The following is a 12,353-nucleotide window of genomic DNA, read 5'->3' on the forward strand; positions in this document are numbered from 1 at the left end:
GTGCAGAAGGGCATGAGACAAAGGAATGTGTAGTATTGAAGGGAAAAAAAGCAGCATGTGTTAATTGTACAGGTGCCCATGGGGCTGGGGATCAGAAATGTCTGGTGCGAGAGACAGGTTGAGGTTAGAGTAGTGCAGAGGGTGTCTGTCAGATGTTGAGGCAGTGAAGAAAGTAGAGGAAGATGGGTCAAGGGGGAGGGATCCTGGGAGGATTAGTGTGAGAATTGGCTTTGGCTTTTTAGCATTCATAGCTATGGTTATCAACTGTACCACAGGGATGGAACATAAGTCGCAGAAAATAGAGGTTGTGGTGGCAGCTGCATAAAAATGTTAGTGTACGAGATTTGACGTCAGAAGAGTTACAGGGTGTGTTGAGTGGTGTCCTGTCTTTCCAGGCGGTTGGCCTGAGGTAGGATTATATATGTTTAAATAGTCAACTAGCGTGGTGTGTTTAATGAGTGTAGGGTTATGGTAGGATATTTAAAAACGATATCTTCCCTCAAAGTACAAGGCAGGACTGTCCAACCCTCTTCCTGGAGAGCTAGGTTCAGTCCAACCCTAACTTAGCATATCTGATTCAGCTAGTTAAGGTCTTGAGCAGCTAATTAGTAGAATCAGGTGTGTTAAATTAGGGTTGGACTGAAACCCCACAGAACTGTAGATCTCCAGGACGAGGGTTGGGTTGCTTATATATATATATATATATATATATACACACACACACACACACACACACAAAATATCCCAGTCTAGTTTCATTTAACTAGGCAAGTCAGATAAGAACAAATTCTTATTTACAATGACGGCCTACCAAAAGGCTCATTTGAGGACAGGGATAACAAATTCAAAAATACATGTAGGACAAAACACACCACTACATAAAGAGACCTAAGACAACATAGCATTGTAGAAACATTATTGGGCAAGAAGGTAGCGACAATACCTCACGCGAAGCAGCCACAACTGTCAGTAAGTGTCCATGATTGAGTCTTTGAAGAGATGGAGATAAAATGGTCCAATTTGAGTGTTCCAGTCGCTATCTGCAGCGAACTGAAAAGAGGAGCGACCCAGGGATGTGTGTGCTTTGGGGAACCTTTAACAGAATGTTAAAGGTCCCTCCTCTTTTCAGTTGGTTGCGGTAATGCAACATGTATTGGATGCAATCCGCCGTTAAACATAATCGAATAAGTACCTGGTAATTCATTGTGCAATCAAATACTTGAAGAGGAACTCGCTCGTACAGAAAGAAGCCTGTGCTTCTGCAAAATCTCGAAGCTCTTGCATTTATTTATTTTTCGGCGTAGCGCATGTCGTCATCTGCAGTCGACGTGGATTTTGTCGGTAACGTCATTTTGGTAGCGTTTGTTTTGACAGGCAGGAAGGACGGAGGGGAAAACCTTCTGCAGATCGCTGGCGGCCAAATAGTATGCAAAAGATGTTGACAATAATCTCCAACGTGCTGAGGGGTAGCGCAAGAAGAAATGTAAGTACTGTTTATGTATAGTATTTTAATATAGGATACACATGACCGCTTGTCCTTTTCTTAAAAAACGAGACGAGCTGCGGTCCTGACCTTGCCATCCCGATAGGCCCCGATTCGTACCCGTACCACAGTAACTTGCTAGCCGCCCTTGGCTTTAGCTAAATATGACTTGGCAAGTTTTAGGTAAATCTGCGAACTAGCTATAATCCAAAGAATCATATGCCTACTTAGTTAGCTGCCAACTTGTCAAAATAGTTATCATTGCGGTGCGTTCAAGATTGCCTGGATTGGGAAACTCGATGTTCAATTCCATAGAATTCTATGTCGGACAGAAATCAGAGTTTGAATCAGGAAAGTGATCGATCACGACCTCAACAAGCCAGCATGTTGAATACACATTTATTTCAACGTACTTTACCGGTGTTCTGTGCGGTTGGTGTTTTTGCTGTTGTAATGTGAGACAATGTCCACAGGAAGTATAATTACATCTACTTTTCAAGGCGCTGGTACTGCATTCCGTTTTCTATTACCCAAAGCACGTGCAGAACCATGTAAACACGTGCATGTGTCTTGTGCATCTATTTTTATATTGTTCGCATGTTTCAGGTGATAGAAATGCAATGCCAGCGCTTTGAAAAGTAATTAAACTGTAATGAAACAGGCAGGGAGCAGGTCTCGAACCCTCGACCTTCTAGCCCAACGTCCGGCAGGGTCGATTTCCACGCGTATAAACCCAGGGTAGTTACAATACTTTCCTGTGGTTATATACTTACCGCCAAAAGGATCAACCACACGGGCAACCCGTAAAGATAACTTTTCTCATTCAAACTCTCTTTGCCACCATGTCAGCTTTTAATCAAGATATCCAGTGGTAAGTAGCAACCGTCTCAATTATGAGAAAAAGCTTTGACGAAGGCTCATAGGTGAATAATGGTAAGTAGAAGTACCGGTAATGAAAAACCTTTTATTAATATATTTGGTAGACATTTCTTTATTTTCACCTCTCCACAGTTCATTGGAAGTGTAAACTCTTAACAGTCTATTACCTAGAAAAGTATCTTGGCGGCGTAAAGAATTGTGCTATTGTGAAGCTCATTTTCTGTAGTTCTACCAATTAATTTTGATTGTTAGTTCTCAGAGATGGTATTTAAAAATAAATATAGTTCAATATTTTCTGCGTGCTTTTGAAAATTATCACTTAGAACCACGTAACAATTTTCTATAAAGGAAAAACCCCTGTATTTAGCTCCAATGACTAATTTTCTTCATATTAAATGGATATATTTAGGCTATGAAGCCATTTATCTACTTCCCCAGAGTTAGCATGCTAGCTGTTCATCTAACTGTTGCTGTAGACTTCCACTAATTGCGCTAATGCGTGTTCATCATTGGCTTGTGAAATACCTTTAACTAGGGCTCCCAAGTGGCGCAGCGATCTAAGGCACTGCATCTCAGTGGCTGTATCACATCTGGCTGTGTTTGGGAGTCCCATAGGGCGGCGCACAATTGGCCTGGGGTAGGCCGTCATTGTAAATAAGAATTTGTTCTTAACTGACTTGCCTAGTTAAATAAGCTTCCTTCATACTGGACTCGTAGACATAAAAATGCATTCCACGATGGTATTCTGTTGTAGCTAGTGATATTTTTTTTTAAATTAGAGGAAGGGGGAATTAATATTTGCAATGATTGGCTGGTCACCATGAATAACACAACTCAAATATTTGTGGCACAGAATTGTCTGAATTTTCCCTTTAATGTCTGACAATAAAATCTTTCCTGTGATTCTCTAATGTAATAATCTCTTTATATATTAATGTCTCCTGTTGTACTCCCTCAATGCTTCCCTTTTCTGCTTCTCTCCCATTGGCTGCCTGATAGGGAGCCCAGGTTGTGTCAGAGGTAAGATGTGGTTTTACTGTGGTGTAGTCGGTGATACAATCCCTGTGGCACACCCGATTCTGCCTATTTTGTGCTCCATCTTTATTCCTAATGATTTCTTTCCCTTTCACATGTTAACATTATATTCTATACTTTAACTCATTCATTTAGTTATTTATTTGGGGTCCAATTACAGAATAATTTAACATTGCATTTACCCAACCCCATAAGAATAATTTTCATTTGGAAATGTTCTCGTTCAGCAATTATGCTATGCATCATAGACCACACTTTAACAGAAGCAGAAATGGTATCTGACCGACTAACTCTAGAACTACCATCACCAGAAATACCTCTTAAAGTGGACCAACCAACCCGGGAATGAAACGTTTCAGAACCTGACATCAGTACTAACAGGGGTGCTTCTGACTCATCCATATTTGAGCTTCAGCTGGCAGAGAGGAGCCAGAATACTGACATAGCGTTGCTTCAACACCCTGAGATTGCACTGAGCTTGACTGAACCATTCTAACTTTTACAGTACTTTGCCTGATGCTGTGAGCCGCCTGCTTTCTCTCACTAACACCATGCCCAAACCAGACGCGCACGTGTGTCTGCCATCGTGCACAAATGTTTTTTGTCCCCCCACCCCAAACGTGATCACGACACGGGAGGTTCAAGTATCAAAACAAACTCTGAACCAATTATATTAATTTGGAGACAGATTGAAAAGCATAAAATATTTATGGAAATTTGGCTAGCTAGCTTGCTGTTGCTAGCTAATTTGTCCTGGGATATAAACATTGAGCTGTTATTTTACCTGAACTGCACAAGGTCCTCTACTCTGACAATTAATCCACACAAAACGGTCAACCGAATCATTTCCTCCTTCCAGGCTTTTTTTTCTTTGGACTTTATATAGCGATTAACAACTAACTTTCATAATAAGATGCTTTACCACAACTGACTTCAGTTCATCTTTCAATCACCCATGTGGGTATGTGTTCTTAAAAACCAATGAGAAAATGGCACGTGGGTATAGGCTTCTAAAACCCAATGAGAAGTTGGGAGAGGCAGGACTTGCAGTGCGTTCTGCGACAAATCGAATCAACTTCTATTTTAGCGCCTGGCAACGTAGATGCTCGTGAGCAGTGTGGGTGCAATGATTGAATAACATGTATGTGTACATTTATTTTGCAACGCTCGTGCACGCGACACGACCGGTGTGGTCAGCATGTAAGGCCATGGTGTGATCACTCATATTCCTTAGTGCTTGAATTGACTCGCTGTGTGAACCTGCCCACTCTGAAATTTGGTCTACAACACAATAATATATTTCTCCTTCATTAACCATTCACATTTGAACACACATTTGATTTTCAGAGTGACGGAAATATTCTGGATATGTCTTTTTCAGCCAATGAGGCATTCTTGTTAGTTGATTGGTTCAGTGTTTTTCAAGACAGTCTGACTTTTCACCGGTGCTTGTCAGTGACAATGGAGTGTTTCTTCAGTCTCATTGTGGTGTGTGGATCAACCTCTGGAAGTATAGCTATGTTCCATACCATAGTTTTTCACTCTACTTCTCACTTTGGGTCTGTCCTACTGCAGATGCTTTTGTGCTACCTCTCCCGGCTTGCCCAACCGCAGGTCTTGCGAAGTAGATTTGTGTTGTGAAAAGACGTGATGTCCGGTTAAATGAATCTCTCAAGTGTCCTCTGTTTTATTTTAGGCTACCAGTCTGGTGGTGGCATCACGCTCGTATGCTGATTTCACTCCTGAGGCCACCTTTGACATTAAGGTAAAACAAAAAATATACACAATGTGTAGCTGATTTTGATGCTCAGTCTGCCGTGTTGAGTTCTCATTGTGTGTTCTCCTACAGAAAGTTGACCTTCATCGTCTGGAGGAGGGCCCACCCCTGACAGCCACTCTGACCCGGGAGGAGGGGCTGAAGTATTATCGTACCATGCAGACCATAAGACGCATGGAGCTGAAGGCTGACCAGCTCTATAAGCAGAAGATCATCAGAGGCTTTTGTCACCTGTATGATGGCCAGGTTAGAAGACACAATCTCACTCACCTATTGTATAAGCAAACATACAGTTTCACATTAACACACACTATTGCAGGCTGGTGGGAGGAGCTATAGGAGGACAGGCTCATTGTAATGGCTGGAATGGAACAAATGGAACTGTATCATATACATAAAACATGTGAAACACGTTTTTGATTCTGTTCCATTTATTCCATTCCAGCCATTATAATGAACCTGTCCTCCTATAGCTCATCCCACCAGCCTCCACTGACTCACGCACACACTGCATTCAAATAGCAACTAGCATTTCGCTGCACCTGCAATAACATTGCTAAATATTTGTGACCAATAAAATTTGATTTTAATATGAATGCTCAGATTGTTATTCTTTGATAGGAAGCCTGTGCGGTTGGCATTGAGGGGGGTATCACCCTGTCAGATCACCTGATCACTGCATACCGTGCCCATGGCTACACCCTCACCAGGGGTGGGACTGTCAGGGAGATCATGGCAGAGCTCACTGGTGAGTGGACTTGACTCAGTCCAATAGAGAACCCTAATAAGATCTAATCACTGTACTTTGAACCTCTGATTTTATCTCCCTAAACATTAAAACTAACCTCTTTCGCTCTTTTTGTTTTCTTCCCTAATTTTTGTATTTTCTACCTTTGCTGTCTCTTAGGTCGTAGAGGAGGCATTGCTAAGGGCAAGGGAGGCTCTATGCACATGTATACTAAAAACTTCTATGGAGGCAATGGCATTGTGGGAGCTCAGGTAATTCACAAAGGCCTAGCGTTATTCCTTTATCTTAGATTTGAAAGAATCCCATTTAGATTTTTTTTTAAATTTTTTACCTCATTTGCATCTGGTTTATATCCGATTCAAAGATCCACAAATATAACATCTGCCTAATTTCCGCTCAGGTACCGCTGGGAGCCGGTGTAGCCCTGGCCTGCAAGTACCTGGGCAATGATCAGCTGTGTGTCAGTCTCTATGGTGATGGCGCAGCCAATCAGGTTTGACATAAGGCATGCTTCTTGAACCCTGCATGCATTAAACATATGAAGGACACTCAACTTCAAGTTTTTATTTGACCCCAGCTGTTGACAGAATTTTTATTAATCCACAGGGTCAGATCTTTGAGACATATAACATGTCATCTCTGTGGAAGTTACCCATCATTTTCATCTGTGAGAACAACCAATATGCCATGGGCACATCAGTAGAGCGCTCTGCTGCGAGCACCGAATACTACAAGAGAGGAGACTACATTCCTGGCATTAGGGTAGACCGCTAACTAATATATTCAAACTCCTATACCTCTTACAAAATATATTCTGTAGTCTCACACAATGCATCTGTATCCAGGTGGATGGGATGGATGTCCTGTGTGTTAGAGAGGCCACCAAGTTTGCAGCTGCTCACTGCCGATCTGGAAAGGTGAGCATCAACCTTAGTAGGTAGGATGGTTGATTTGTTTCTGTGTGTACTGTGTATAGGTTTGTGTGTTTTTAGTTGAAGTAGCACAACTTAAACTTTCTCTGTGCACCACCTGTGTTAAGGGCCCTATCCTCATGGAGCTACAGACCTACCGTTACCATGGACACAGCATGAGCGATCCTGGGGTCAGGTAAAAGTCTACATCTATATTGTTATTATTGGATTACTGTTGTTGTTATTGACATTATTATTGTTACATACCTATGTTTTTTTTACTCCATCAGTGCCAACGTACCAGGGATTCAGCTAAGCTTTCAGTGCTCTAATATATTGCTGTCCCTGCACTCTGCTATGTCCCCCAGTAGCCTCCTCCCTGCCCTCCTACCCCCCTGTAGTGACACTGCATAGCCCTGATCCCTACCCGCTCTTCCCCCTTCCTCAGCTACCGCACACGTGAGGAGATCCAGGAGGTCCGTAGTAAGAGCGATCCCATCTCCATGCTGAAGGACCGCATGCTCAGCAACAACATGGCCAGCATAGAGGAGCTCAAGGTGATTCTCAAACATTCACTAATATACTGCACATTCAACACAGTATGAATAGGCAGCATATACAGGTATCTGCCATAATAAAGGAAATGCCAACAGTGTCTTCACACGGTGTTGGTAGGGCTGGGTGACATCTCAAATTAATTTGTTTGTTTTGGCAAATACCTGTATCACAAGAATCTAGTTTTTTAGAGAGCTTTCTTTTTTATGAGAGCTTATGTCCGTCCGCTTGTTTTCTATTGGTCTCTTTCGTTCCTTCTGCTGTGACTGTACACCTTCCCATTTACACACAGCCACTCCCCTACCTGGCACTCACTGTTAACTTGAAATGACACAACGACAAGGTTCCAGTTTAACATACTTTACTATACCGTGTGAACACACTGCAAGGTAGCCATGCCACTCAAGGCTAGGTCCATCAACAACTAAACTTCCCGCGCAGGCGCACTCTTGACAGAGTGATAGCCCCGTAATAATAGAAATATATACTTAAAACATGAACTTCACACTCACGACAACGAAGATGAAACATCACTTCTTCAATAAGCGGTTTCAACTCGCTATTTGCATTTGATGTTTGGTATAACAGAATCGGTCATATTGAGACATTATTTGACTGTAATAGATGAGAAATTTATCTTTCTAAGAATACCCTTTTTATGTTTCAAATCAAATTGTGCAGAGCAGACTCTACTAAAATGGGAGTATCAATGAACATTGATTCTGGAAAATATATACGCAGTTTGTTGCGCGTGACATTGCGGTACCATGTACTGCTAGCAGCATTTATGTGTGTGTTTTATAAATGTGCAATAGCCATAAAAAAAGTTATTATATAAGGAATTAGCAACTTATTCTGAGAAATAAGGTAGGCCACTTGATTTCAACATCTGAACAAAGTGGACAGGCTAGCATGCTGTTCAAACAGTTGGAGACAGAAGGGTGTCTTCATAACAATTCAACTGTTTTACCTCGTTAGCTAGCAAATAGATCCAAGTTTACTTTAACTGTAAAGATTAGCTGGCTACTCACTAGCAAGTGTGCTTGTGCTTGAGAGATTGTTTGAGATCTGTGTTAATTTTCTATAATGCCTGCTACAAGAAGTTGGTCATTAGTGAATGCCTTGTGTGGTTCTCATTACATTTTCTATTGTAAAGTGGCCGTTCCACTGGATGTCATAAGGTGAATGCACCAATTTGTAAGTCGCTCTGGATAAGAGCGTCTGCTAAATGACTTAAATGTAAATGTAATTTTCAATAAAAAGGGCCATTCTGATAGACTTGAAAGCAAGATCATTGATCATAAAAATTAAAAGCAGGTTAAACCTGTGTTTATTAGTGGGTCTTATGGTTGTGGAAGGCTTATATTACATTTACATTTAAGTCATTTAGCAGACGCTCTTATCCAGAGCGACTTACAAATTGGTGCATTCACCTTATGACATCCAGTGGAACAGCCACTTTACAATAGTGCATCTAAATCTTTTAAGGGGGGGGGGGGGTGAGAAGGATTACTTATAGGATCTCGCTAGCTCGTGCTTGGCTCTGCCCACTTCCTTACTTGTTCTGCCCACTATGACTCATCTGTTCCCATTGGAAACGACAGGCTGTGGTCTATCTTCGTTTAGTTATAAAAATCTTTGCCCTAGGTTTAGCTGAACGCCATCCCCAAACTACTAGCATGTGTATATGAAAAACTGTTTACCAATACAACAGTGACACTTATGGTAACGGGGCATAATGCTACATACTATAAATGATATGCCAAACAGAAGTGTAATAGCTGTACTATAGAACATATAGTTCCACATTGATCATAGTTACTGAGTCATCTGTGGTTATTACCCATTACTACACAACATGTAAAAAGAAACCAAATACACCCCCGCAACTTACATTTCGATGCACGCACAACATTCATGTATTCTTGTTACTATCCAAAATAAAAATTGTCCTCAGAAATTGTGCGTCTTCTTTCTTCCTATGAGGAGTGAGGGATTCCTAAAAGGGTAGGCTGCTGGGAATTAGCAAAACAAAGAGTGTTCCCCTCCTGTCCTTGACTAGAAAATAAACTGAACATCATATTTAATTTTTTTGGCCCATCCAAGTTGAGAAACCAGTACCTATTTTACTAATAATAACAGTACCAGCATCACAGTTAATGGTTTCCTCTCAGCCAACTAGCTATTCATGAAAATATGAATAACAGATGAAAACACACAACAAACATCCCGGTGTGTCACAAAGACGTGTGCCGAGAAGAGCTCCATTTTACAATGAATTCCAAGTCCATTATAATAATTATTAGACCTCGGTAGAGAACATACCAAGCCAGAGATAATGTTTTTTATCCACTCTCAGGCTTTTAACTGACATCAACATGCCTAATCATTTATATTTGAGTCACACTCTTACCCAGCCAGCGACCTTTCTGTAAACCGGTCCAAAGTTTTTAACCTCCAGGCTACCTGCTGCTGTTCTCACCCTTCCTGTCCTCTCCGTCTCTAGTGAAGCCACACCCCACTCTGGTCTTGAGGCAGTGAGCATGCCCAGTTGAGACCAACATGCCTGTTATCTCTCACTGATGACCACGAAGTCAGAAACATAGTATTTCAACTGACTATGACATGAAGCAAGAACACCAACTAAATGTTATTTAAATTGGGAAAACAAACAAGCAGTTTTCAAATAACATTTTCTTTCTTCCCAGATATTTCTTTCTGAACGCAGACTTTTTTGACTGCTAGTAATCTGTTTATGCTAGTAATCTGTGTACTGGGTATAACAATCCTTCAGCCCTATACAAATACAGTATTTTTCAGCAGCGACTTATATTTAGCCGAGGTATAATTTAACAAGCGCTGACTTCATTAGAGTATGTTTGAAATGCAGTGTATTTTAGCAAAGCTTCTTTAGAGAAAAAATGGATGTATGATTTTAGGCCATATCGCCCAGCCTTAGGCGTTGGGCCACCATGAGCCGCTTCAATGTGCCTTGGCATAAATTATACAAGTGTCTGGAAGTCTATTGGTGGGATTCAACACCATTCTTCCATGATCAATTCCATCATTTCATGTTTTGTTGATGGTGGTGGAAAACGCTATCTCAAGTGCCGCTCCAGAATCTCCCATAAGTGTTCAATTGGATTGAGATCTGGTGACTGACACACACCCACACACCATTTAAACCCCCTATGCTCCCTTGAGGCCCCTCTTTCAAAGTTACTGATCTCTTCTTCTAGCCATGTTAGGCAAAATAATGGGAAACTCAGCATTTTTGTACATGACCCTAAGCATGATAGAATGTTAATTGCTTAATTAACTAAAGATCCACATATGTGTGGAAGCACCTGCTTTTATACTTTGTATCCCTCATTTATCCAAGTGTTTCCTTTATTTTGACAGTTTCCTACACAAAGTCAAATAGCTGAATTTGTTTGAAAAACGCATGATTATTGACACATTGAAAATAGTTACAGCTGACTGAAGCATGTCTTTGAGGATGTAAAGACCAAACTTCCCTTGTCCTGTATGTGTGCAGGAGATTGACATTGCGGTGAGGAAGGAGATTGAAGATGCTGCACAGTTCGCCACCACAGACCCCGAGCCCCCTCTGGATGACCTGTGTAGCCACATCTTTGCCAACGATCAGCCCTTTGAAGTGCGTGGTGCCACCCCATGGACCAAGCTGACGTCGACCAGCTAAAGTAGCGTTTCCCAAACTCTGCCCTCGGGACCCCAAGGGGTGCACATTTGTTTTTTCCCTCTCTCTACACAGCTGATTTAAAATAATCAAAGCATGATGATTAGTTAATTATTTGAATGGGTTGTGTAGTGCTAGGGCAATAACCAAAATGTGCACCCCTTTGGGTCCCCAGGCCCGAGTTTGGGGAACCGCTGAGCTAAAAGCTCTTGTGCCCCACCCATTTGTCTCCCAGGCCCTTCCCCTATCCTCCATCAATGCACATTTGTCTTTGCACACATCACCTTCTCCATCTCAGCCAATGGCCTTCGTGGACTCTAATCTCTCGCCCCAAAGAAAGGCTCTTTAACAGAGAAGTTAAGAACCTTGCATTGTCCCTCTCCAAATGTACTGAGACTGGTCACATGGACCAATTGTCCTTATCAACATTACAGGTGTAGTTACTCCTATTCAATGATTGTGGTTGGTTTTCTCTCCAAATATAAGATTGAAAGGTATTTTAAATAAAGTGATTTACATTGGGATTATTTTTTGTCATGCCAAATCAAATCTGTGCCTGTGGGATCTGGTCTGTGTTTCGACCATGCGCGTCTCTAGGCTGCGGATCACTCATAGCAGAACACAAACACTGCAGAGCCGCATGGATGAAGTCTGGATATTGTGGTGTGATGCTTCAGAGAGATATTATGAAATCATGTTGACCTCATGCCTTCACTTTCTTGTCAGTCATACCCCAACTTTGTAGACAATGATTGTCCTTCTAAATCATTATTTGCCCTGCTCTCTTGTTTCCTGAATTGTTTTTATTTTTTATTCTATCAGCCTCATGTATTTATTGCTGAATGTGTTTTGTAACTGACATCCCAATGTGGTTTGTTCAAACTACAACTACTTTAAGCAGGAATAGAAAATGCTGATTTTTTTTGGGTCGTCAACTGTTACAGTGGATAATGGTCAGAGAACAGTGGGGCACTACACACAGATCTGTCCTAGTTTTCCCCCAGAGATGCTAATGTATCAGGAAGTGTATGTATGCCTTGATTGTCTTTGTACAGTCTATCAAACAAATAAACTTAGAAAGAAAGCTTTGTATACAAATGTGTCTGAAGTGTGAATGTGTGATCCTTGTTCTAAACAAAAGGCATGGATGGGGGGCTTAATGTTAAACAATTACATGGCTATTCAACTTATATGACCCTATTGTGATGTAAGTTCTAGGTTACATTTTCCATGTCACATCGAGGCTTATTGCATATTTGATCAAC

The 12,353-nt window shown here is 41.4% G+C and overlaps 1 protein-coding gene across 2 annotated transcripts; it reads left to right on the plus strand.

Moving 5' to 3' along the window:
- The first annotated feature begins 804 nt into the window (after positions 1-804).
- LOC118385037 (pyruvate dehydrogenase E1 component subunit alpha, mitochondrial) lies at positions 805-12,190 on the plus strand. 2 transcript variants are annotated; one of them, XM_035771826.2, is made up of 13 exons: positions 805-969; positions 1,375-1,483; positions 3,362-3,382; positions 5,094-5,162; positions 5,247-5,420; positions 5,796-5,922; positions 6,082-6,173; positions 6,323-6,415; positions 6,529-6,684; positions 6,768-6,839; positions 6,962-7,029; positions 7,282-7,390; positions 10,927-12,190. In XM_035771826.2, the coding sequence occupies exons 2-13, from the start codon at positions 1,427-1,429 to the stop codon at positions 11,089-11,091; spliced, it is 1,203 nt and encodes a 400-aa protein (XP_035627719.1). In that variant the 5' UTR covers positions 805-969; positions 1,375-1,426; the 3' UTR covers positions 11,092-12,190. The 2 variants fall into 2 exon arrangements, with proteins under 2 accessions (XP_035627719.1, XP_035627720.1); XM_035771827.2 differs by lacking the exon at positions 3,362-3,382 and having other exon boundaries at positions 812-969.
- Positions 12,191-12,353: the final 163 nt, after the last annotated feature.

Source organism: Oncorhynchus keta, chromosome 6, assembly GCF_023373465.1.
Source record: "Oncorhynchus keta strain PuntledgeMale-10-30-2019 chromosome 6, Oket_V2, whole genome shotgun sequence".
Lineage (NCBI taxonomy): Eukaryota > Metazoa > Chordata > Actinopteri > Salmoniformes > Salmonidae > Oncorhynchus > Oncorhynchus keta.

Excerpts from the sequence above, each read along its gene's own strand:
- LOC118385037 (XM_035771826.2), top strand. The coding sequence starts at position 1,427 with ATGCAAAAGATGTTGACAATAATCTCCAACGTGCTGAGGGGTAGCGCA. Across the intron at positions 3,383-5,093 it reads GAGCCCAGGTTGTGTCAGAG|GCTACCAGTCTGGTGGTGGC; the intron begins GTAAGATGTGGT and ends GTTTTATTTTAG. Across the intron at positions 7,030-7,281 it reads ATGAGCGATCCTGGGGTCAG|CTACCGCACACGTGAGGAGA; the intron begins GTAAAAGTCTAC and ends CCCCTTCCTCAG.